Here is a 26,343-nt window from a genome sequence, read left to right as displayed (position 1 = left end):
AAAAGTATAAATAAGGGTGATAGGACAGTAGAAAAGGAACATCAGGGCAAATTTCCAGGCAGTGAGACATATTAACTGTGGATTCCCTCAGGAGAAGCACTCTGACCATTAAGAGAATGGGTCAAAGCACTAAACTGTCAAGCAACAAGGCACTGAGGCAGGAGAGAGTGGCCTATTCGACTTCCCTGTGCTGACTCCTGCCTCTCTGTCAGAACAACCCAAAAAGGATGCTGAGAAGTGCTCAGAGGAGGCAGGGAGTGGAGCCTTCAGCAGGCTGTGCTGTAACCAGCTAATGAATCCTCTGGAGCCAAGGGACTCTCGTAGTGACCATTACTATTTAAACAAGGCTCTCCTCAACCTCCTGATCCCCCAACCCCAGAACTCTCCTACTTCAGCTTCTCCAGACTCACTCGTGCACTTATCACTCACCTGCTCTCACGCAAAGGCCAAACACAAAGAAACACACACAGTCCCCCATGCAGTCAACGAGCAGCTACGTGATTTCAATTCCAAACTACCTGAGGCTCTGACTCTTCCCCTTCAAGCTCCTTGAAGAGATCTTCAGCTCCAAACTTCAGAATAGCTGTCAGCTCCTCTTTGTTGAAAGGATTTGAGCTGCAAGAAGAAATGAGAAGGAAAATGTGTTTTGAGCTGTTAAGTCAGCACTGCTACAGCACAAAAACATTCCAAAGTTTTTCCTAATTAAAGCAAGAAGCAAGTTTTCTACCCAGCACTATAAAAAAGCTTTTTTATTCATTCTTCTCTTTCCTGCGCTAGTACTGACAACTACTGTAAAGTAGGGGAAAAATGGGGAGAGTCTGAGGTCACTGCAGCTCTTCTACCAGCAGGTTCCCTAGACCAGGATGGTTTCTGGGAGGAACACAGAAGGAAAAACAGGTAATACACTAAAATTAAGGGATTTATTTCTAACCATCTTTATCCTATGTATCGAAATTAACAGTTGCATAAGCCAAATCACTGGATGCCGCTATTACTTATTAGCCTTCTGCCCCATACCCTATCCAATAAATACTGGGAAATACCAGTAGGTGAAGCTGGCTGTGCCACATGCTGTACCAGACATCTCTGTCTCCTGACATGATCACTTACTTGGATCGTCCAGAGTTGTTGTCCAGAACAGTTCGTCCAGTAGTGTCCATACGCTGGATCACCAGATGATCCAGCACCATTTTCTTCTTGGCCCTCTCGATGATCTCCTCCTCTACCGTACCCTTTGTGACCAGGCGGTAAATATTCACCTGAACGGCAAGAAGAGAACAGAGCTGTTTCCTGGAGCTGAACATGCTCTGCTTATAGAGCAGCCCTCAGTTGTTTCGCAGAATACTAGTCTGCTGACATTGTCTCTTCACGTACAGATGTGGGGTTTTAGAGGAAAAACAAGCACATTCTTTTTATATTTCAGGGGAACCAGTTAAAATGAGGCTGGTTAACACAGATCTTGCAGTGTGCCTAAGCACAGAATAAAAAACTTGCGAAACAATCACTCGAAATCCAAACTAGCATCAAACTTTTCACATACTTAATAAAACCCTAGTTAAGATGGATGTTCTACTTCTTAAGTTTTTCAGGGCAAGAAAGAACAGAATTCACGAGGCTGAGAATGGTGATGCCACTGGTTGGGTTCTTGGTTTTGAACCATTCCAGAACCCAAAGCCAACAGAAAGACCTGGCATTTGGCAAATTTGAGCTGATATTTTGATTCCTGGCTTTTAAATGAGCTTCCCTTGGGTTGGCAGTACTTTCTGGAATAGGACTGGGGGCAAAAAGACCATGTTTTCAGAAGCTCTGGAGAGGTGGGAGCCCATTTAGATGTACACACTGAAGCAAAAGAGAAAACAACCCAGGGTCACTCCTCTGACCTGCTTCTTTTGTCCGATCCGGTGAGCCCGAGCCTGAGCCTGAAGATCATTTTGAGGGTTCCAATCCGAGTCAAAGATAACAACAGTATCAGCAGAGGCCAGATTAATTCCCAGCCCTCCAGCTCTTGTTGACAACAAGAAACAGAAGTCCTGGGGGAAAGAAGAAAAGCATCCACGAGTTACGCCAGCCTGTGACTGCGGACACAAAATAGCAGTGGTGACTTTGAAGCTATGCAAGATGTAGGGAGGGCTCTGCTGCACTCATGCTCCTTAAGAAAGCAGGAATAGGATTTCCTCCCCACACACAACTGTCTCTAAGCAGAAGCAGAAGGTGAGGCAGTGCTGGCAGGGGTGAAAGCTGTGCTATTCCAAGATGGGCCTGGCATGCATTGTTCTTGGAGAGCAAACTCAAACAGCTCAGGGCAAGGGCACCATGGAGTCACTTTCGAAGGTCAGACCCCACTGCCCACCAAACTCCTACAAAGGCAGCAGGCGAACACGTGCTTTCTGTTGTCTGAAGCCTGCAGGGAGTGAGATCAGCAGCTAACAGACTGTCTGAGTCACGGCCCGAGGGCACAGGGTGCCAGGTTAGAGCCAGGATGACTGAGCCCCCGTGGATGAGCCCAGGAGAGGGGAAAGGGCAGTTTCTGTGGACACCTGCTCCTTTCCCACCCACTCTGCTGTCTCCTCCTCACCTTTATTTGTTACCTTTCCCACTGCCATGAAGCATCTGGCTGTGTCTCCTGGGTCAGCCACAATTCCTCCCCAGTCCAGGCCTCTGGAGCGAGGACGGGTATTTCTCAAGGCTGGGCTGACTGTGGCACAAAACAAGTGCCTCACACCAGTCACTGTGAGTCAGCAAGCCCAGATGAGAGGCTTGAGACACCCTCTCCTATTACGCTGGAGACTTTCACCTCCAACACCAGACTTCACCGCCTGCCGACACTTAAAATCCTCCTTTTGCCTCTGCCACTTCATATCCAAAACCAGCTTCAGACCAGAGGAATCATTTAGCAACCACTTCATTCCCCAGACCACAGGGGGAGAATTGTTAAATTCTGACTCTTCCCAGCATCTTTGGGACTTTCTGGAGACTGTTCTTTCGATGAGGGATTTAAAAATAAGCAATATGGCTAGTTGCAAAACCTGCTATATCTGTGTCTTTAAAAGTATCTGGGATCCTGTAAAAATAAATGAACTGAACTAATCCCCTGTTGGCAATCACATCCATTAACTTTGGGCAGCCCCCCCGGCCCCTCCTGTGCGGGACGGCCCCACTGCGGTACCTCGGAGCCGTCAGCGTTGAAGTGGTCCAGCGCCTGCTTTCGGATCTCCCCTTTGATCGAGCCGTCCAAGCGCTGGAAAAATCAACAATAATGACAAACGAAAGAAGGAGCCCTGTGGAACTGCTGCATCCAAGTTCTGGGAGCCCTACAGCCCCTTTTCCCTGCCTGCAGCATTTAATCATTAAAAATAGCTGCCAATTAAAAATAACTGGCCTGCTTTAGCCCACAGGCTAGCGGAATGCTCAGTCACACAGCGGGTGACACCGCAGCTCCCGTTACAGGCTCCCAGCCAGGGTGTCCGTGCTCGCTGTCCTCTCCTCAGGGTTTGTCCCAGGACACAGCCCCAAGCAGGGGCCTGTCAGAGGAGCCGTTTTGTGGAAATGAGGCCACGCTGGCATGAAAGGACTTCCCAGTTCCCTCCAGTGTGTTTCAGTAAGCGTAACCTGTGATCCCAGCCACCAGCCTCTGGGAAACTCAGTGAGTCCCATTGCCCAGGCTCCCTCTGCATTTTCTTGAACTTTCAAATGAACCCAACTGCTTTCCACGCTGATGTTTCTCACCTGAAAAGGGTAGTGTTTGATAGTCAGGTACTCTGCCAAGATGTCCAGCATCCTCACCATCTGGGAGAAGATCAGCACTCTGTTGCCTCTGTCCCGCAGCCTGGTCAGCAGCTTGTCCAAGAGAATTAGCTTTCCACTGCTCCTGATCAGAGACTGAAGAAGTAACCATCATTCTAGCTGATGCTTTCCAACCTTACCTTAGGTACACTACACAGACACACAGAGATCTGGTTCTGTTGGAGCCATGCTTCTCCTGGATATCTCTAATCAAATCATCTGGATTTACACACCAGAGACCACACAAAAAAATGAATAATCCAAAATAGATGTTATATTACATGCACCTCCCACTCTAGATGGCCAGAAAATGTTGCCCACAGTGGAAGGGGAGGGCGGGAGATTCAGCAGCTCAGCTGTGAGAACTATTTTTAGCACAGGAGCAGCAGAAGCTAAAGCTTCATCAGATCTTATCTTGGTGTGAGGACAGGAGAAATGGGAAAATTAAGGAAAACCAGTGGTAACCAAAGACACCGCCCACCTGCAGGGTCTCAAGGCCATTCTCTCTCTCGTTTTCCTCGGGAGGTTTGATAAGGTAGCAATGGTTGCAGCACTTTTTCAACTCCATCACAATGTTCAGGAAACCAGACGTGCTCCCCCTCGTTCCCTTCGAAAGAGCTTTATAGTTTCTTGTCAAAATCCACCTGCAGGCAGGAAAATAAAAAGTTCAGGTAATTTCACAGTGTGAAGTGGGCACACAGGAGCCTGGGAGGAACAAAACTGTGGCAACGAGAGCAATTCATACAGACGCAGACAGACACAAAGGCACAGAGTTCTCGTTAGCAGCAAGAACAAGGCCAGGCAAAGCTGAGCTCTCTTTCATTAACAGTTCTCAATTTATAGGTTTACAGATATAGGGATGGACCAAGAGGTTAGACAGTTTTTTCAAAAAATGTTATTCTAAACACACCACACTCACGCTGTGACTGTTTTCAGTCATGTTCCCATGCATATCATGTGGGCGCCGTTCCGACCCACTCATTCACACACCCAGGCCCAACATTTACACGTCATACACATGGGGGTGGTTTTCCGACCCAAGATATCATTCTCACTGCCCTGGGCTATCACTTCTTACACCCATTAAAAACATAATTCTGTATAATCTGTCCAAGGCCCTTTAGCTGGAACTGCACATCCTGCTGTTCCCACACAAAACCTTCAGAGATATCTCGTTATGGCATCAGTCTACTCTCTTCCCTTCTACAGGATACTGCTGTTTCCTCACTAGAAACCCTGATTTTACTTTTCTCTAGATATTATTACAGGTGAACATTAAACAGCATCACAATTTTGTGGAGAGCTTTATTCCCTCAAGAAAGACACAGCCCTTGTCCTGCAAAGCTGGCCAGTTGAATTGCATCACTTCAAAAATGCATCTCCAGGCTACTGGAGGTGCTTTCTTAGAGGAAAAGATACCACAAAACTGTAACTCAAATTCCTACCATGAAGCCCCTGGTACTACACCGATGGCTGTCACATTGTGTTACGAAGGACAGAGTACACTGAAACATATTCCCGCACAGAAAAACGTGCCTGTTTCTATTGGCACTCCCAATAACATGATAAATGACTCACTTGTAATACTGTTTCTGCAAAGCAGACATTTCCACCCGGAGGATCTGCTCCACTTTGGCTGGCAAAGATTTCTCTACATCCTTCTTCACTCTGCGTAGGAGAAACGGCTCCAGGACTTTGTGAAGGCTCTGGTAGCCATTCTCTCTACCTTTCCCGTGATCCTCTTCAAAATCCTCCCAGAACTCAAACCTAGCAACAGAAACGAGGAGCAGAGCGGGGTCATTACCTCTTGTCTTATCACACCAAACATCATCTACTGGATATGCTCCTGCTGCACAACAAGAGAGAAGATCATGACGGAGATACACTGGAGGATCAAAGGTTCACTCTGCTCTGGCTAACTAAACAGACTGGTGGTAAAACTTGAAGCTCTCTGGGCTTAGGTGCCTTCCTAACATATTATCTTTGAGCTCCACACTGACTCCCAGGACCCAAAATCCCAGGGTTTCCAGTATTCTGCTCTGCTGTCTCCTGGCAGCAGTTTCTGAACTTTCCACAGTGCGCTCCCCTAGGCAAAGCTTTGACAACGGGACTATGTTTTACTCTGCTCTGAAGTTTCTTTTGGATTGCTAAGATCTGCTCTTCTCCTCCATTGGGGAGACCTCAAACATCTCCTTCACTCTATAATCCAACAAAATGAATTTGGGGGACAGCCCTTTTTGCAGTCAAACATCATTTTAGAGAGTCTTGGGACATGCTTGTCTTAGCCTTAGCAATGCACATAGCCCATTTTGTTTCAAAGAAAACAAAGCATTTGTGATAATGTGGACAGGCGAACAATCAGCTAGACAGCACCATCCTTGAGCAACACTCCCAGAGACTGCCACAAAATGTTTGGCGAGGGTGGCTGAACCACAATGTACTGGAAACCTCAGAAATGGTTGAGATGATTCTTTAAAACAAGTTTAGCTTTTTTTAGAGATGGCTCGAAGACAGCAAAGAGATTTAGAAGGCACGTATTAGGTTTCCCCATTCAATTGGCTGCCAGAAATACCAACACAGTCATTTAACCTCTGATTTTCCCCACCAATATTTGTTTCCCTTTCATTGCTTTAAGTCCACTGAGTTTAATTTAGGCATTTCATTCAGGGATTTCTGTCATTCTGTACTCCCTCAAACCTATTTCACAGACAAGAACGGACACACAGACGTGCTTTTTGAAGGACCAAAAGGAGACTTACTTCTCTGGCATGATGAAATGCAGCAGGGACCAGAGCTCTTTGAGTGAATTTTGAAGTGGGGTGCCAGTGATCAGCAGCCTGTGGTTGGACTTAAAATCAATCAACGTTTTGTACAGCAAAGAGTCATCATTTTTCAACCGATGGGCTTCATCCACGCCTAGAAAGGCCCAGTTAATACTTCCCAAAACAGCCTGGAGGAAAAGAAGAATAAAAACCAAACAGGTCCCAAGGAGACGCTGGGTCAGGCAAGCCCCACCACCTTGCACAGAAAGCACCATAGGGTGTCCTGCCCCAGCCCCGGTGCCCAACCCACCACCAAGGGAGTTGGGTTCACAAGAGTTTTTTGTTAACAAAATCTTAGGATCAAGATGCCTACAGTAATTTTGCCTCCCCAGAAAGGAAAGGTGAAAATTAGCCCTGCTGTACAGCGCTCCTGCCATATCTGAATGGTCTTCTAGCAAGTACACCTATTTTAATCCATTTTTGCTTTAAACTGAAAACACAGTCTTCCCCCAGCCTCCTGCTCCTCCTTTCCCCACACCCCTGGGCACTGCTGTAGCACTTAAGCTGAGAGCTTTGATTATTTTTTTTTCATTAGTAGTAAGCTTCTTGTTTTCTGCTATGACTCAGTAATGCACTGACAAGGCTGATAAGCATTTCCTAAGGAGACTGATTTCTTCTAAGTGTAAAAATCCAGATATTCCTGACACTGCGGTTCAGTGTAATGTTTTGTCCTTTTAACTAGCCTAAATTAAACCAGGTAAAACCCAACTACTGCCCTGCCTGGTGTCTTACAAGTATAAAGAATAACACAACTGCCATAGTACAAGAGTGAAGACACTGCAATGGGTGTTTCGCATTCCCTCTGCATCACTGTCAAACAAAACCAAATAGCAGCTACACGATCTCCATCACCACACAGGAAAGAGACGGCAAACCCACCAGTTGGGGGCTGGCTTCTCCCTTTCAAGAGAGAAAAATCCTAAATAAAAATAATCATTGGACCATTACTCACCTTATCCTTGAGAAGAATCTCATATGTTGTGATAAGTGCATTGAATTTCAACCTTTTAGACTGAGAATGGATCCACTCATATTCACGTATCTGTGAGAGGAGGCAAAAGTTAACTTCAACCAATGTTATCGCAAGGAAAGAGTTAACAGTTGTTATTTTAATGTAGCTATAGCCAGAGACTCTGACCAAGTCCAAACCCCTGTAGTTCAAGGTGCCACCTGATGAGCTCAGGGTGCCCAAGGACCAGATTGTTTTAGTGCACACATGGTTCAGCAGCCCTTGCACAGATAACAAAACAAGGTCAAACAACTTGCTGTGGTGACATAACTGTCATCTGCCAAACAAATGCATCACCTCCCTCACTGCTGACACCACTAGACTCAACACTTGTCTGCCTCATTGCCTGAATAATTCAGAATAGAGGAGTTCAGCACTTCTGCACTGCTGTAAACCTTACTGCAGCATGCTTCAGCCCAGTGCAGAAGTGGTTTCCAGACCCTCTGAGGGAAGCCAGCACTCCTGTGCTCACTCTAAGGGGAGAAATAAGGTAGAAAAGTCCCTGCAGCAGTGAATTATACCCAAGTGCTCAGCTATAGCAGCTCTAGCTGCCCACAGTACTGCCAGCACTGTTCCCCAGCCTCTCCAGCAGACTGCGTCTCACACTTTACACAGCAGCTCCTGCTCTGCTGCACCCAACGTTTCTACCCAGCCCCATACCCCTTGCTTTCTGATTACACACCATGTTCCTGCTCATGAGGTCTCCGATGTAAACCACCACGTTGATCTCGGGTGCCCACACTTCAAATTCTCTCTGCCACGAGGTCAGAGTCGACAGGGGCACCACCACCAGGAAAGGGCCATAGAGCTGGTGCTGATGGAAGAGGTACGACAGGAACGATATTGTCTGAATCGTCTTGCCCAGGCCCATTTCATCAGCCAGAATCACACTGTTGTTCCTGAAAAAGAAGAGAGAAACATAAATCCTGTCAAAAAGCCCGTTTCCGCCACTACTAATTGACTGTGCACCAGCACAAACAGCAACCTGCGGCAGGGCAGAGAGGGGGCACTGTAAATACATGTAACTGAACGCTTCCAAGTGGATCCTGGGGACATCTGGCCTGTGTGTGGCACAATAATTTGCAAAAAGGAACAGCAAAGGAATTTGCAAAAATGATCACCCCAAATTGGCAAGCAAATACAAAGGCAAAGGGAGAGGGGAGCAAGTGGCCTCATTTTAGGACATTTCTCAAAGAACTGAACAAGTGTGTAAGCATGCCAAGCTAAAAACTCTTTTTCCAGTTAGGACAATGGAAAATTAAGGCTGATATGCCCTAGGCTCACACAGCAGCCAAGTCCAGCATGCGAACATGCCCAGACAGGGAACAACCTTTTTGTTTTTCACACATAGTTTCTTAAGTTCATGCTCCAGACAGTTCCTGCTTGCAGTGTCGGCAACGAAGGAACTGGGCATGACAATATTTGAAATCCTTCAAGCTGCAGAAACAGGACAGGTAGAGGCCTCATTTGAAAACAAGAGGGCCACATCCTACTGGGCCAAAAATCAGGAGATAAAACGAATCTGTACGTACTTGCACCACGAGTGAGCGAGCCAGTTGAGGCCTTCCAGCTGGTAATCCCGCAGCTCCAGGTTCTCACTGCCAATGTAAGAAGGTTGTTTCTTCAAGGTAACAAACCTCGGTCTCTGCTTTAAAACCTGGAAAAGAAGATGATGTTAGCCCAATGAAGAAAAAGACAAAGTAAGGTTAAAAATTCAACAGTGAATGTATATCTGTTCATTGGTTTAAGTCCATCCATATTTCCCTAGCCAGTGCTCATGTCTGCAGTTCAGAGGGCCACCCCACAGTGTCGTGTTTTGCCTGCTGTCCTCTGGTTCTGATGACCAGGGCTGTGAATCCCCCCAGGAATGCTGTTAGTTGTACATAATGCACACTAGATGGAACAAGCTCCACCTTCTTTTTTCTCCACTTGTTTTTTCACCCATTATCTCTGTCTCTTTCCTCTACTACATCAGTGTCTTGCAGGTTTCCTCTTTTCCCAGGTGTGCTGTTTTTTCATCCAACTGATATTAAAACTTTGCATTTCTGCTGCAGCACCTTCTGAGGAGGAAGCACTTTGCCAGGATTAATTAAGCCTCCCACTCCCCAGGGAGAAATAACATTCTCACAGTGCACAGAGTAAATGAGAACAAAAGGGGTTCACACCTCTGCATAAAGTACATTACAAGTGCAGCAAACAACTATCCAAACACTGATGGGAGGATGGGAAAATATTCTCTGACATTTATCCCGACAAACTTCACATTCTCACTTTTTTGTGTCACCACCCAGCCTGAAGAAGCCCAGCAGCTTGAGAGAAGAGAAGCAAACAAACCTTGCAGTCCCGAGTAGGAATCGTTTTGGAGTTGTTACGATTGTTGAAGCTGTCAATGCAATGCTGAAATTTCTTGCTTATCAGAGCCTCATCTTCCCAGCTGCACTCGGCATAGGGCAGCCCCATCCATTTACACAGGTACTCGGGGTCATTCGAGGATGTTTTGCGACTGTTTGCTGCAAAATATGCAAAAAAGCCCAAACCTCAGCAACTGTGGTTCTGTGGCTGAACCACGAAGCGTGGCTCACAAGGGGAGTTTGAACCACCTGTACAACTACAAGACAGGTCTTGGCTGGTAGGAAAAGCTTAAGAGGGACCAAAAAAATGCTCCTTTACCTGGGAAATCTGAATGTCCTGTTGCAGACTTGCTGGTCTTCATGGCTGTGGTTGGAGAGAGAAGGGAAGGAAGGTTTTGGAGGGCTGGCAGCCAGCAGAGGGAGCAGCGCAGGAGGGCTGTCCCTGCCACTCACTTTTGTAGGAATTGTACAAAAATAGGTTAAACAGCTCTCCAAGCCGATTCCCAAAACAACTGGATGCCGGCACCTCTGACTAACATGATCATAATACTACTGAAGTGCTCAGCAAGTCTTGTTTTTATTTTTAATAAATAATCATGAAAATCTAAGCCCTGAGCTGCCTTGCAGCCTAACCACATCCTCAGCCACTTCATGGAAAGTGGTTCTCACAACAGCCAGGCCTGTACTGCTGCTTTGGATGCAAACACCCTGCATCCAAAGGGCTGAAGTCAAAGAACGTCAGCAGCAGCAATTCCAACATGCCCTTGGAAACCAGTGTATCAGCCCATACTCCAGGCAAGGACAGTGATCGATTCGTATTATGTATGGCCTGTAAATAGAAATCCATAAACGTTTTCACTTACCAATTACTCTCTCCACTATTTGATACTGTTTGTTCAGCTCTGAAGCTAGCTCTTGTTGGCAGTTGAAATATTCTACATCTTCAGGCGATACCTTGCCCAGCCTAGATGCAAAAAAATCCAAAACAAAAAAAACACTGTAATGCTTCTGTCACAACACTCACGGAGGCCACATACGGAAATTCTACTTTCCTACACAGTTTTATCATTCAGACAAGTCATTGAGGCAGACTACTGCTTATATGACGTTTCTTAAAGCTTCCTATAATTATCAATCACTACTGAGAAGGAAATGTCATAAATGTTGATACTGTCTCCCTGTCAAATGACGCCTTGTTCTGCTGCAAGAATCAGCCTCAAAACCAGAATCAGAGACAGAAGCTGCTACTCCAGCCTTACCACTTTGGAAACACACCATAGCTCCCTTATAGTTCCTGTGGAGGTCAGACATAAATTGATGCAAAATCCTGCACACAGACAACCCATATTTAACGCGGGTTAATAAGGCTGCAAGCCTTCATGTCACCTCTTGCGCCAGGTGAATCTGTTCACCATTTATTTGCTGTCAGCTACCCCAATTCTTAAGCCTGCAAGTGGTAATATTGTGGATTTCATGCCTCTTCCTCCACAGACATAATTTCTATGAGGGGCGATATTCATCAGTAGGCAAAGAGAGACGTGAGTGTTGTGCACTGAAAACAGTTGCTTTGGATGAAATCTGCTTTGCAAGAACAAATCAAATGTTTTCAGTCACCACTTTGCAAACCTCTGCCTAAAAAAGAATCGCTCAAGGCCCAATCACTGGCTGAAGTAAAGCGTACCATTGCTTGATCTCCTCCTCCTTTTTCTTGAAGTTTTCCAGCTTTTTGAGGCCCTTCACTTTCTGCTGCTGCAGGGATTCCTCGCTCTCCCATGTGCTGTGGATGTACGACCAGCCTTTCCATTTGATCAGGTACTGAACTTCTCCCTCATCCTTTTCAGGATCAAAGTCGGCACTGGGGTTGCCATTGGCTTCAGTCGCATACACGGTGGTGGAAGCACCAGTGGCTGCAAAAGAAATCAGGCTGTGGTCGGTACCTTTGTTATCAAGCACTGGACATGAATTGCATTAGAGCAGAAAGTTATTTTTCTAATAGATCTTTTGTGACAGCACAAGAATATCCTACAGATTCTGCAGCCCAATAAGGCAGAGACACAACAGTTTTCCATATAACAGAATCTTTTAAAATCTCTCATAAATGCTTTTTCTTTAAGTATAATTCAAAGGTCTCTTGAGAATGTTGACAGCTATTCAGTTTTACAAAAATACTTTTGTAAGGCTATGAGAACAACAGTTTTATTTTCATTATGGCTTTTGTCAATGGAGCTACAAAAACTGACTCTACCGGAAGATCTATTTTATATTTCAAAAAAGAGAAAAGCAAGACTTGCAGATCAATGACTACATCTTTGAAGTACATGCACACTAAATGAAAGCTGCCAAACACATAAACTTCACATTTTAGGTTTTTCAACGCTAGATTTTACAAAAGGTGCTAGAAGACATAAATAAGAGGCAGAGACAAAAGGGTGAAGAGCAATGAAACAACCCTTGGCCCTACTTTGAAGTTGCAGAAACTCAAGAGAAGCTGCGAGTGCACATGATTGGCATCAGAAACAAAGGCTTTTTCCAGAACTACGCACCTCCTTTTTTCCCAAGTCTGATGTCCAGGACTTTCTCAATAGTTTCACTGTTGTCTTGCTGTTCATCAGCTCCTTCTCCAGTCATCTCTATCAGGTCATCAGAATCCGTCTCAAAATCATCATCTTCTTTGTAACTGAATGAGATCAAAACCAAATCAATAAAAAGCCCTTGACTCTACTCAGTCCAGGAACACACAGGATGGTGTGCACTGGAGCAAGCCTGCTCCAGCATTTATCCTGAAGTTCTGTGCATGTTCAGCACATGCATTTGTTAAGTTAGCCATTCAGAATTTTTCCCTGAGACACTCAGCTACACTTCATCAGACTAACACTCTGTCTTGTCCATACAGATTTTTCTGACCATGGCTGACAACAGGCTCTTCATACGGAAGTGGAACAATCCCCGCAGCAGAAGCGACACCATCACCAACAAAGAAAGTCTCCTCTGTCGAGTGAAAGATTATTTTATATTCAACAACAGAGGCTGCAAAGCACCAAAAGGCTGCATGGGTGCCTATGCTGCACCAGGAAATACACTTCTCATCTTTGATGAACATTTAACCACCAAAAATTATTCTTTGGGTGGCTCTTAGCAAGTCCCTTATTAGGACTGCCAGAAGGTGAGAAGGTACCTCGGGGAACAGATAATGCTTTATCTCCACCATGTCCCAATGTTCTGTCTCAGTGCATCACCTATCAGCCACTCTCAGACAACTGGTCCAATCTAGCACAGCTGCTCCCTCTTACTCCTTTATGTATTTTTTGTAATTCTTAATCTTATTGGAGAGTGCTTTAGGAACATTATGCAAACTTCCTCATGTTTCTGTAGGAGTGAATAGTAAGTATTCCTTCCTCTACAGACAGCAAAACAAGGTAAAGAAAACTCAAATGTTTGAAGCATGAACCTCTTAAAAAACCGACATCTCAGCCAACAGGCATCTTCAGGGAGTTAGGTCCTCTAGTGTCTCCCTCTTCCCCAGCCAGCTCCCATCATCAAGCAACACCCCAGTTCTTGATACCTGACATTTTTGGCTGCTCTTCGTCGAGTTTGTCTCTTAGGGGTCTCATCATCTTCATCGTCATCATCTTCTTCAGTTGACTCCGGTTTCTTTCTCTTCTTCCCACGCTGGGTTTTGTGAGGCTTTTTAACATTGGTTTTGGCCACTGTTCTAAAATCAGAATAGAAAGCCATAGTACAGCATGTTTTACATAAACATCAATTTTATTAAGTCTTTAAGAAACCATAAATCTCAAATATTAGACTCCTAGGGATTTAGTCAGCTCTAACTACCATGGAAACCACTGCATCACTCACCGGAGCATGAAATGGGTAGACAAGAGAGTAACTAGGTGCTAGGTTTACTAGGTTGTAAACAAGTGTAATATTGCAGAAACAAACATTCTTTAGCAACAAATACAGATCACCTCCCCACCTAGCAGAGGCAGAAAGAACATATGCAGAAAAGGGACAGACTGAAGCAACCACTCCTTACCTCCTTTGGGCAGGTCTTCTTGCTTTAACTTTCTTCGCTTCAGGCTCACTGTCTCCACTAGTGCCTTGCTCCCCTCCATCTTCATCCTCTTCTTCACCAGAGACCTCTCTCTTCCATTTATTTCTATGGTCAGAAACGTAGGTCATGAAGGGCGATCATATTTCAACACACATACTTGGCTAAGCAGACATCCAAGTCATCTTGGTTAATACTAGCAAGCTATAAATACGAGAAAAAGTTCAAAACTGCACTCTTGGTTGTTCATTGCAATGCAGGGGGGATTTTCTGGTGTGATTCTCTGCTTTTAGCAAGATGCCTCCATCACCTGGGTTTTAGTTCATGTATATCTAGAGCGACAGTGGCTCTTAACACATACTACAACAGTTCTTGAGGCAGAGCTGTACTTCTTACAACCGGGTGGGCAAGTGCTTCCATTTATTTCTTTTTCACATCCATTTCTGCATTTCTGAAATGAGCTGGAAAAAAATCTTGAGAAGTGCTCGCTTTCACTTACAGAGCACGAGCCACAACATGCACAGCTACACGAGCTCCTTGGAGCCCGGAAAATGGAGCAAGAAGTCTCCTGTCATCTAAATTCAGGCAATTAAAGTTGCCAAGTGTGAAGCCAAATCATGCTGTACCATTAGTGGAAGGAGGCGAGTTCTCTGTGGGCAATTCGGAGCAAAGCTACGGCTGTTAAATGCACTTTGAAGGAGCTTTTCCCCTCTCCAAGGAGAGGATGGATTATTCCCTGTGCCCATGAGATGTGTGTACTACCACAGTCCTCCCTGAGCTTTATTACCTCCCCTCCTGTTCTGCACTGGTGGGTACAACTGAACAAAACATTAAAAGACATGAAAGAGGAGAAAGGGAGCTGGATCAGGTGGCTGCATTTTAAATTTTCTCCATCCAGCAGCTTGTAGTTCCCTCCAGTGTACGGAAAAACTAAAAGGTACTTATTAGGTGGAAAAAAGGCAGTAAAATATGACTGTAAGTGAACTCACTTATGGTGATCAGACATCCAGAACATCCTTTAGGGAAGGTCTTTTTTTGTAGTAGAGGGTTATGAAAGAAAAAAATATGATAATGCTTTGGTATTTTACTCTCTATCAATCAAAAAGGGGAGAGGAGCAGGGATTAAACTGTTTTAAGAATCTCTGAAGGAGAATAAGTAACCTGATGGAGAAGTGAAAGACTGACAACAGAAAGTGAACCTGATTTGTTCAGATTCTGTCACAGGCAAAGTGGGAAAATATAAACAAAATAAAAGCTTGGAAATTGCATTCATCTGTAGACCCATATTCACACTTCAATTTTAATAATCCGAAGTATTACTAATGGAAATGTAAAATAATTTATTTTACAAGCTGTGTTGCCAGCGCCTATCAAACAATCCAATACTACTGTTCTGAAAAATAAGACACGACAAAGCACGTCCATTCACAACCCCTTCCCTAGAAACTTACGTTCTTTTCATTTGCTTCTGGCCTCTTCTTTTTGGGCTCTCATTTTCAGATTCACTACTTGCCTTCAATTGAAAAGAAAGAAAATCAGGTTGTAGGCTTCACTCTGGACTGTCTCCTCAAGGACGCAACTGAAAGGCATGCACGTGGTCTGCGCTGGAAGGATGCTTTGGTGGGATGGAGCTGCAAAAGAGCAGCCAGCTCCCCGGCTGCAGGGTTAATGCCGCTGTGCTCTCAGCATAAGATACTATAAGTCTGCAGAAAGGCTGGAAAGATCTACTACAACATCTGTTCTGGAGCCCCTGAGCTTGGGATGAAGAAGGTTGTGACCCACCTACTCCTCAGCATCAACCTCCAACCCCTGGGAGATGCTGTCTCAGCGGGGACAGTGGCCAGACAGACCTGCGGTGTGTGTGAGACCCCATGAATTACAAAACCACAGGGGGAATTTAATGCACCGAACCTCATATTGCCCAGTGTTGCAGCCAAAACGTACTCCAGAGAGCCCAAAAAGCCCAAATTCCCGCTGCTGCTGCCCCTGCCTGCGGTGCAAGGTGAGCATCGCTCCTGCCTGGTGCTCCAGAAAACAGCACCGGGAATTTGGGCTTTTTGGGCAGCACTTCCAGGTCCTGCCGCAGTGCCACAGCTCAGCCTTTTTACAAAATTCTTAACTGGAAGTGCAGTGGCTGAATGTACATTTGTGAGTGTCCATACTTGCTACTTCAGCAGGAATCCTGCAATATTTGGGGCCATTCAGGCTTAGTTTCTGTGACTGCAGAAACTTTCGCAGCCACACAAATGCATTATGATCTCTGCCTTCATTAGAGAGGCTTCCTGTAAGGCAGGAAATTCTTCTAAAAATACAATATTCTCCTCACAAGAGCTTCGTTGCCTTCCTGAGTCGCTGAGGACCTGCCTGGCTCAGAGCCGTGCGCTGCTGCTTTCCTTCCCCCTCATCCCCCAGCTTCCACCACTGAGGTCTCTCTGGCTAAATATATCTAGAGATATTCTAACCGCTTGATGTACTATTTTAAATGTGGGTGTCATTAACTCCTACAGACCAAGATAGCTAAAATATATATATATATATATCTTTAGGTTCGTTGTACACAAGCTCATTTTCAGAAAAACAGATTACCACACAAATAACACCCCTCAACCAACAGATGACTTCACCTTATACACTTGCCCCAGAAAACACGAATCGGCAGGGAGAAAACTGAAGAAACCAATGTGAGATTTCTAAAGGAGCACTAAAATGACAGAAGTAGCCTCCAAGGCTGCTTGATCTACACATTTACTGGTCATATTCCATTTCATACCGCCTTCTGCTGCAGGATTCAGCTTTGGCTCTAGGTGAAGTCTGTCCATCTCACACGTATCTTAGTTCGCATCTCCCGGTACACACACCACCCTACAGCTCACAAAGCTTACAGCCTAGAGCTGTTCACACAAGAATTTCGTGAAATGGTGTGAGCTGCAACATGAAGAAGTCGAGGCTCTGGAAAGCCCTGGCGCACCCCACCGCTTTCTTTCTGCATCCTTTATTTCCACTTTCCAGCCTCCCTTCCACCAAGAGAAATCTAGTTCTCGCCTGCATCAGTGTTTCCATTAAAATATACTGAAAAACTGGATGTCACATTAGACTAAAAGCTCTGCTGAATTTCACTGACACAATAACATCTTTTGGCACCGTATCTCACTACAAATGCATGTTCATCCACCTGTTTCACAGCCCTGCAACAAATCTCTGTCTCACAGACCAAGCATCCAGGAAGCAAGTGACTGGTGAACACCTTGGTGAGCCCTGCCTACCCTTGCGACATAAGCCAAGCCTTGCACAGATTTCAGTTTCGACATAGCAAAGTTTAGAAGTCCTCAGTTTTCTTTTCCTCTTTTAATCTCTTACCCGCTTTCTCAAGTGTGTTGCCCAATTTTGGTGTGTTTTTTGAGAGCTATCCCTCAACACAATCTTGCTTTTTGCTGTCCTATGGCAAAACCACAAGAAAGGTGGATTTTTCTTCTGTTCTATGTCAGAAAAGATCAGATTTGGAGAAAACCAAATAAAACTTCTGGCTCTTTGAAATGAACTCCACTTCTTTACCAAAATCCCGCTTTCCAAGTTCCTAGCGCCCGTTTTCCTGATGCCTCTACTCTTCCTCTGCTCTGTCGCTGTCTCTATAAAGCTGATACTAATTTCTAACAACTACTCTTTTCCTCATCTCTTTCAGCCTTGAAAAAAATCAACTTGTGACTGCAATTGAGCCGCCTTCGGTTACATTTTTTCAAAGACACCATTGTCTTTTTTGGATGCGCGTCAAGCCCAGCTCTGTCTCCTCTGACACAGCCAGTCCCAGCCTGAGTCATCCGCCCGCCTTGTGCTCCCACATCCTCCCTAGTGCCGGGAAGCGCCGTGTCTGTGCCCACCGGGGACTCGGGTTCTCTGGCCCCCGCCTTCCACCCACCCATTTTCCTCTTACCAGCTCCTCCTGGCATCCTGACCCTCAGCTGCCAGGCTGCAGCTCCGCTTTCTACCATTTTATGCATAAATAATATATATGTATATATATACATGTGTATATGTATATATATATATATATACACTTTAAGTGTAAGCATGTTTTAGCAACCTCTTAATTCCGCTTAAATCCACACTTCAGGACCCAGCTGCAAAACTCTCCGCTGCACTGCTCAAACCAACCCCAGGGTGAGATTTGTGGCTCTGCAGCACAAACAGAGCCTGTGCTGAGACACCCCATTATCAACACCAACCCACAGAGTCTGGCTGGTGGTAAATGCCTGGGCTGATGACAACCAGGGAGCTGGGAGCACGCCAGGCCCTGAGTGCGCCCCTGAGGTCCCATCCAGCCTGTCACCCACCGTCCTCAGAATGCAGAGCAGTTGGGCATTGCATGCAACTTCGATTTTAGTAACATCACCTCTCTGAATGCCACAAGGTAAGCTGAAAAAATCCATCTCCGGTCCTCACCGGGGTTTTTGTCAGCCCAGCAAGAGATGCCAGCTGCACAGCCCTTTTTTATAGGAGCTCCAGTATCAGCACTGGCAAAACTCTGCTGGGCTCAGGCTGCCCCTCGGGGCTGCTGCTGTGGCTGAGGGGACAGGTTACTCGCATCCTCTGGATCCCCCTTCCCCGACCAAACACTATAAACATGTCCAACTTAATTCCCGCACCACTGTTTCCAACTGGACTGGGAACTGGCCTCTTACAACTCACTCTCCCCACCTCCAGCTGAAGGAATCAGACTTCCCTCTCCATGTCTCGCTGAGTCTTCCCATCTAATTTATTCCTTCTCTCTCCCACAGGTTTTTACTAGATTAATTATACTCTTTTTGCTGTGGAACAGTGCTGTATGATGCTGCGTACGTAGCACCAAGCAGCAGGTTTGAAGTTCTGGTCCTACAGATTGCCCACTAGTGTCCTCACTGTGAGCCCGGGGCAGGAGACACAGACCCAGGGCCACTGGCATGGTTCAGGTGAGACTCCAAAGCTCATTCTGCCTACTAGGAGAGATGAAGGCTTGCTTAAACAGAGGCAAAAAATATTTCAGGTGGAAGGCAAAGTGAGGATTTGGTCATTCCAGGCTTAACAGTGGCCAAGCTCTAGTGCTCCAGAAAAGCTGGAGAATCTCAGCTTGCCAGGTTAGTTTACTATGTCCACTGAAGTTCTCTCTCACAGTGACACCAGCAGCATTTGAACTTTCAGCAATGACGTGAGGCAAGGCATTAATCAAAATGCAAATGAGCAGATTCTTTTTCAATAATAAAACCAACTGTATTTTGGGAACATCTCTGGTGCATGACCTGTGGTCTGTCTCACAGAAAAGACGCACCGTGTCATTTATTACTAACTCCGATCTCAAACCACCCTCTTTACAGCAAAAATATTGTATCTGTTTTGAGCACATTCATTTTTTGACAGCCCCAGAACACTCTGAAAGGCACCTGGCTCTGCATGTCTCACTTCCCTTGGTGGAAACCTGAAGCTCACTTATTAACTGCAAAGAAAATGTGTGGGGCAAGTACTGTTTTTACTAAAATACTCACACGTGCTCTTATTCCTGGAGACAGCTCTAGGCCGCGGAGCAGCTCTGTACCCCTATGCAAAACCGCACTTTCGCTTCCTGATCTTTCAGCCCACACCTCAGTATCGATCACAAGTTGTCACTCTCCCTGACAGCAGCTCGGGGACCTGCACAAGGTGCCCGCTGACCTCTGGGCAGTTCCCAGAAGGTAAGAATTTCCAACACAGAAATAACCCGGCCCAAACTGCTGGTCTCAGAGGACAGACCAGTGATTGAACAGTGCCCCAAAAACTGAACCCCCTCCACCTACGCATCATTTCCCCACAGCAGGGTGAGTCCTGGGGCAGCACACGGGGAGGTGCCATAGCTGACGCTGGTTCTGCTCTCTGAGCCTGTCGCGCTGCCTGGGCGATGCTGTGTGCTAATACTGCAGAGAAGCGTTAGGGAAAAAGGCAATTAAAAGCCCCTAGACACTATGCTGGAAGTCCCAAGCAGCAGCAAGTGACAAGAGCAGATCACTGGCGATAGGACTAACCCTGTAAAGGCAAAAAGCAACCTGAAGAGGTGTCAAGCGCCTTGGGTTTCTGCCAGCTCCAGCAGCAGCAAGGAGTGCTCAGCACCATGCAAGCTCCAGCTACACTATTTCCTCTCTTTTGGCATTTAGGTCTTCCAAAAGCGAGACTTTCCATGTCCTCCTGCTCTCTGCGAGGCCCCAGCTCTGTGCTCCTGGCACGTCACACCCTCCATCGGACTCTGCTGCAGGTGGGAGTTGCCCTATAGGGACCAGTCAGCGTTGCTTCAGGGAGAGAGTGGGGAAGGGGGTAGTCCAATTTTGTTAATTTTGGTTTTCTTTTTCACAAAAGCGGCAGAGGGGTCATTTGAAGGATTTTTTTTTTTTTTACAATATTCTGTGGTATAGCAAAGTTTTCACATCTCAGATTTTTTTTTTAACTTTATAATACCTTAAGTAGTAGGAAATAAAGATATTGAAAAAGAAAACAACATTTGCAAAACCACGTAATATTGTAAAACAAAAAAAGATGGGACTTACCTGAGCCCCTAACAGGACACTGGGGTCTGCAGTGGAGGGCTGTGTGGCATTGCCAGCACAGTGCACGCCGGGGCATCGCACAGAGAGGCGGCCAGCGAGCCTGGGCTTTGCCGAACTTGAAAAGGAAAACAAAAGCTAAGTCAATGACGTGCCCCAAGCCTCTTCCTAACCTGCTGCTCTGCGGGACATCCAGCACAGGAGTCTGGGAGCACAGGTGGTGGCACCGGGGGTGCCAAAAGCCTCAGTAACGCACCAGAGCAAGGAGCTGGAGACCCACGTTTGCTGCACGACTCAGACCTCTCGAGCATCCAAATGCACATTTCGGCAGTGAAACACAAATAGCACCACTGGGCTCCTGTTCTGCTGCAAACGTGGCTACTTATCTTCAGATTCTCAACTGCATGGTTCTGTACTTAGCCCTAAGCTCCAAGCTTTACTTTCAGTCTAAGCCTCTCCCTGCTTTTCTTCTCTGTAACTACTCAGCCCTCCTGAAGACCTGCAGATGAAAAGCTCTATACAGAAAGCCCGTTAGGTGTAAACGAAGGAAGTAGATAATTCCTACATCTTCAGACAAACAAACATTATTCTGAACAACTGGAAGGTCTGTCTGCCAGGCTCTGACCACTGTCATCTCCAGCTGAAGCACAAAATACTCCCCAATATTCAACCAAAGAGAAGTGATGGTTCATAAAGCTGAACACACACACAAATGCATTTATCAGCATTCCAGGATGAGTAACAATGACTGTTTTGTTGTTGTGGTGTTTCTGGGAAGTTTCCTTTATTCCTGGTTGGACTTGTCTTGTGTTTGGTTTTGGTTTGGTGTTTGGTTTGGGTTGTTTTTTTTCTGGTTTTGTTTGTGTGTGTGTGCGTGTGGTTGGTTTGTTTTACACAGTGTCATTCTCTCCAGGATGTTTCTACAGCAGGGCATGACTTGCGTTACGCCCCATTCCAGCACTCAGACCACTGCCCGCAGACCTCAGCCCAAGCAGGGTCCCACCAACTTGAGGTCTCCAGTCAAGTGGATCCAACTGCAGGACCGAGACCTTTTCTGAGCTCCAACATCCAGGCACCAAGCTGGACCTTGGTGTTTACAAGGCAATGCAGACAAGACCTGCCTTTGCTCTTTGGGTTTGGTTGGTTTTGTATGTTCAATAATCCCTCATCCTTGTTTTTTTTTTTCTTACCTCATCTTTTATATTAAATCGCGATGGTTCTTGTCTGCTTCGGTTTGACCTCCTAACCCCATAAACATCAGGATATTCTTCCCACATCTGCAAAATAAACAGACCATCAGAAGGCCTGCTTCACCCCAATTATTTCTGACATTTTAGAGAAGTTTGATGTTGAATGTTTTTACAAAACATAAAACCATTAGGGGAATTAGCAATCAGTGGGTGGACACCTTAAAAAAACTGGCTGAAGAGGATTATGAGTAATTTGGGATATTTGGTACCAGTCTAAAGCAGCATGTTTTTATCTCAGCACTATCTTTACAGTGGGCCATCTTTCTGCCAGGGTACAAATTACTCTCCAGGTCACTCAGGCTGAAGGACAGAGCACTCAGATAGCAGCCTCTGCAAGCTATGGTGCTGAAGATCAGGAGACAACACCTTGCACACGGAATAAATGAACCTACCAACTCAAAAAAGGACAATTCACTGCCACTAACAGCTTCCACCACAACTCCTTTCCATAGGAAACACCCCACCGGCTGCCTGAGAAGCTCAGTGATAAGATGTCATCAGCAGCAACTTCAAAAGTGAATTTTGTGGCCCAGCCTGGATGGCAAATGGACCTGTCCTTCGGCAAGGCAAGGCGGTGGTGCTGCCATTTCTCCTCCTGAATGCACTGATGTGAACGCAGTTTGGCAGCGCAGGACATGAGGATGTGCAGAGTCATCTGCTGGGAATGGATGTGCCCTATTTGCTGTAACTAGATCCTAAATAGTGTAAATACACTGCATAACAACATGCGTTTGTTGGGGGATGGACAGGAGGAGAAGGGGGAGACAAGAACTGATGCCCTGAGGGACATGAATACAGAGCTGTGCTGGTGACACCAAGAGATTCACAGGGCAGACACAAATCACCAACACACCTTGCAAACACCCACACCAACAATCCCTTCTCTACCTCAGCAGAACTCATTCTCTAACAGTTTTCTAAACCTATTCATTCTCCTCCTGCTTCTCTCTCCCTCCAGTCCTCAAATGTCTCTGCAAGCCACTGGCAGGAGAAAAACAAATTAAAAATATACTGCCAGATGCAGCAGCGACTTGGGATTGAGGGTGTGATGAATACAAGGCTGCAGCTGAGCAATTTTTCTGCTATTGATAAAGTGGTAATGTAATGACACTGAAATGGACAGATTATGAAGGTGTATATCTGTTGGGCATGCGAATACAGAGAGATAAATGCACATGAAAGAAAAACTCAAAATAATTCCCAAACCATATGAAGAACTTGTCTTTTCATCTTTTAAATGGCATAGTTTTTGGATGAGGGATCAGCTCCCATGACAAATCTTATTAATGCAAATTAACCTCACCTTCATGGGTGTATCTAGACAGAAATACAAAGTAAACAATAATATCATAACTAATTGCATTGGATAATCAAGGGGAACAGGTATCAACACGCCTAGGTCAGGCTTGGTTAAGGAAAAGACCCATTAACAGAGAAATTAGGGAAGGGAGAGGCTTCCTTATTAGAGAGTGCCCTGACCTTTTCATGTTTCATCCATTCTAATTATCACCCTGCATATCGCTCCCGCATAGGATAATTTCAATGTTCATTGTAGGGACATGCTCTTAGAAGCCCACAGAGGAAGAGAAATCTTCCTTCAGTCCCCACCTATCAAAAATAAAACAGGAATTTGAATATTGTGTTACCACAACTGCCTTAGGAATGCATCATTCCTTGCCAGTCAGGAGATTTAGCCACAACCGGAGCCGGCAGCCTAGAGATTTGTGAGGTGGAGAAGCCAGTAACAAAAGCCTCCACTTCTCCCTTGCAGGTGTGTGGGGAGGGCAGGCTGAAAGCACTGCCTTTCATTCTCAGCCTTTACGTACGGAGCAACTTTCTCCACAAAACTCACTCTCAGGAGCAAGCTGTGTGAAGTGCAAACCACGGCTAAGAAAAACAGGATAGTTACACACCGTAAACAAACTGACCTAACCTGATTTTCCTCCCTCCAGGTAAACTCAGTTCACCCAGGTCCTGTCTCCAAATGGGTATTTTGGGTCCTCTTTCTCACCTCGCACTACACTGTTACTCAGGTACCTCCATCCCCTGTGTAAAGCAGGTGCCCAAGGCACAGCTCCTGCACTGGGGAGGTGCTCACCAACCAGAGGGACACCACATGCATTAGACACCTGCAATCCCTTCACCTCCTGTGTAGCAACAGGTAGAGGGCAAAGCTGGCTATTTTGGGGGGAATATTGCTAAAGGGTGGCTGGGAAGCTTCAGAAAAAAACAAACAAACCACAGCAAAGAACCACTATTCTGGACCTAATAAATAATAAAAGTTAAATAGCTTTTCTCCTGCTCCTCCTTTTTTTTTTTTTTCCTTTTTTATTTTCAAAGAGGAAGACATTGATGGAAACAAACCAAGGCAGCCCAAATGCCAGACAAGGATTTTCCTGATTATACATCACACAGGGAAACTTTACTACTGCTGAGAGGAGATACAGGAGAGAGGAGTGGAAAAGCAGAGGATGAAGTGAGAATCATACTGATGACAAGCACCTGCCCCCAAATGCACCCATCAGCCACATCAGTACCTATGTGGTACCCAAAGGGTTGTCCTGTCAAACACACACAAGCTCCTGCTCATAAGGATGACACCAGCAAGGCACAAACACAAAAACCAAACAGCCAACGAGCAACTTAGACATCAGAAGCCAGAGGCTGTCTGGTCAATGTGCAAAGTGGCAGGGAAGATGAAGGCGGCTTCGTTCAAGCCAGCTGTCTGCCCTTTCGTGGTGGGTGCAGAGGTAACACGGCTGTGCAGAGCAGTGAGGGCAATACCTTTTTAACATCTGCTATCCTTTCCTTCTTAGAGGCTGGTTTTTCTTTGGTTTCAGGAGGGGTCTGCTGAGATTTTGAACCCGTGGATTCACTTTCGGATTCAGACTGACTTTCAGAGGACTCCGAGCTGCTGTTTGACTCGCTGCCCTGCTCGCTCTCAGACTGGCTTGCAGAGTCAGAGCCAGAGGCTTCTTCGGATGCCGAGTGACTGATGGTAGAGAAAGAGGAGATTATATTTTAACTGTACTGTCACAGCTTTGAAATATGCAGCGAGCAAACCTGCACCTACAACGATACGTTTGGAATAGCCTAAATGCAAGTGTGAACCGTGCAGGTCCCAAACAAACACCTTGCACCAGCATATTGACGCAGCAGCAATTCTGTCCCAGGACAGGCACTGAACACATGGGTGAGAGTGTGGCCTCAAAAATCACTGTCCAGTATCTCCAGCTCATCAGCCAGAACACAAAGAGTGGTGGCACCATGAAGAGAAGCATTATCAATACCAGCAGCACAGGTTCTACTTGCTCAGAGTGAGCAAGAATAATCAATATTTGGAGCTGGAGTGTCCAGAAACCATCCTGCTATATCAAGATAATCAGTACTCCAGCATGGCTCTCCACTACATCCTAGGTATGGCCAGTGCTTCAAAAACCTGTCATCCAATTTCTGAAAGAGACCAGCATCAAACATTGTATACATAATACTGCATAGTATAGTAAATACCATGTTTCTTGCAAAACAAATAAATTCAGCAAAAAAGCAGCAGAAAGGGGTTTATACAGGCACGTGGCTGGGGCAGTTCTTGTTTAAAGGATTGCAGCAATGCTGTGCAGACTGCGTTTCCCAAATAGCCAATAACGAGAGAACAGAACATCACATAGGTGTATTTATTTTTTTACATTATAATGGGTTAATATCTAAAATATTAAATTAAATGTAGGGCCCTCAAGAAAACAATGAGAGGCCAAACTATTTTTGGTAGCCAAAACACTCAAAATACTTTTGTTCAATCACTTCAACATCTATTTTTCATTTAAAATCCAATTAAAGAAAACTGAAAACTCATTACAACATATAACACACACATTAGTAAGGCAACAGTACAAATCCCACTGTCACAAACCAAAACGCAGTGTGGCATACTACAAAGTTTTGAACAAGTGAGCAGCTCTTGATCCGCAGTTCAGTGATTTTGTAATATTTAAGGGCACGCTGCAGATACCACAGCAGGAAACAAGAGTCAGGAAAACCTTGCAGACAGAAACCAGATTTTAATTTTTTTTCCTTTTGTACAAAAATACTAAAGTAAGATGATACATCAAAGGCTCTGCTCAGATTTCACAATGCAATAAATAAATAATACAAAGACAAAAAGGCAAAAGCACGTGTACAATTACATACAAATCTACAGAAAACAATGCATGCTATAGAGCTGGGATCACTACAGACTCAGCTACTATTCATAGGTATAACTACATGCAACCAGGGAAAATTTACACCATGAAGTAAGTTTTCTGTTCTCAGATAAAAGCTCTTTAGGTGAAATCTCAGGGGGCTGGGCTCATGCACCACCAGCGCCGCTGCCGCCTGCCCAGCCCGGGGCTGCCCGGCCCGGCTGCTCCGCTCCGGCCTGTCCCGCTCCGCCCGCCCGGCCCGGCTGCTCCGCTCCGGCCTGTCCCGCTCCGCCCGCCCGGCCCGGCTGCTCCGCTCCGGCCTGTCCCGCTCCGCCCGCCCGGCCCGGCTGCTCCGCT

The 26,343-nt window shown here is 45.7% G+C and overlaps 1 protein-coding gene across 16 annotated transcripts in view; it reads right to left on the bottom strand.

The window, feature by feature from the left end:
• Positions 1 to 26,343, bottom strand: part of CHD2 (chromodomain helicase DNA binding protein 2) — a 93,752-nt gene that overhangs the window by 16,054 nt on the left and 51,355 nt on the right. For all 16 annotated transcript variants that reach the window (XM_082060600.1, XM_082060601.1, XM_082060603.1 and 13 more), the window contains 21 exons: positions 24,590 to 24,797; positions 21,746 to 21,832; positions 15,468 to 15,529; positions 14,002 to 14,124; positions 13,528 to 13,677; positions 12,509 to 12,642; positions 11,647 to 11,872; positions 10,829 to 10,929; positions 10,285 to 10,329; positions 9,949 to 10,124; positions 9,147 to 9,271; positions 8,297 to 8,513; positions 7,558 to 7,647; positions 6,543 to 6,733; positions 5,362 to 5,550; positions 4,265 to 4,427; positions 3,727 to 3,879; positions 3,167 to 3,238; positions 1,881 to 2,030; positions 1,111 to 1,259; positions 519 to 615 (listed from right to left, as the gene is read on the bottom strand). In XM_082060600.1, coding sequence (XP_081916726.1) covers positions 519 to 615; positions 1,111 to 1,259; positions 1,881 to 2,030; positions 3,167 to 3,238; positions 3,727 to 3,879; positions 4,265 to 4,427; positions 5,362 to 5,550; positions 6,543 to 6,733; positions 7,558 to 7,647; positions 8,297 to 8,513; positions 9,147 to 9,271; positions 9,949 to 10,124; positions 10,285 to 10,329; positions 10,829 to 10,929; positions 11,647 to 11,872; positions 12,509 to 12,642; positions 13,528 to 13,677; positions 14,002 to 14,124; positions 15,468 to 15,529; positions 21,746 to 21,832; positions 24,590 to 24,797 — 2,908 coding nt within the window. The remainder of the gene's footprint in view (positions 1 to 518; positions 616 to 1,110; positions 1,260 to 1,880; positions 2,031 to 3,166; positions 3,239 to 3,726; positions 3,880 to 4,264; positions 4,428 to 5,361; positions 5,551 to 6,542; positions 6,734 to 7,557; positions 7,648 to 8,296; positions 8,514 to 9,146; positions 9,272 to 9,948; positions 10,125 to 10,284; positions 10,330 to 10,828; positions 10,930 to 11,646; positions 11,873 to 12,508; positions 12,643 to 13,527; positions 13,678 to 14,001; positions 14,125 to 15,467; positions 15,530 to 21,745; positions 21,833 to 24,589; positions 24,798 to 26,343) is intronic.

This window comes from Streptopelia decaocto (assembly GCF_964273445.1).
Source record: "Streptopelia decaocto genome assembly, chromosome: 9".
NCBI lineage: Eukaryota > Metazoa > Chordata > Aves > Columbiformes > Columbidae > Streptopelia > Streptopelia decaocto.
Note: the sequence above shows the minus strand (reverse complement) of the source record. Positions and strands in the feature narration are given on the sequence as shown.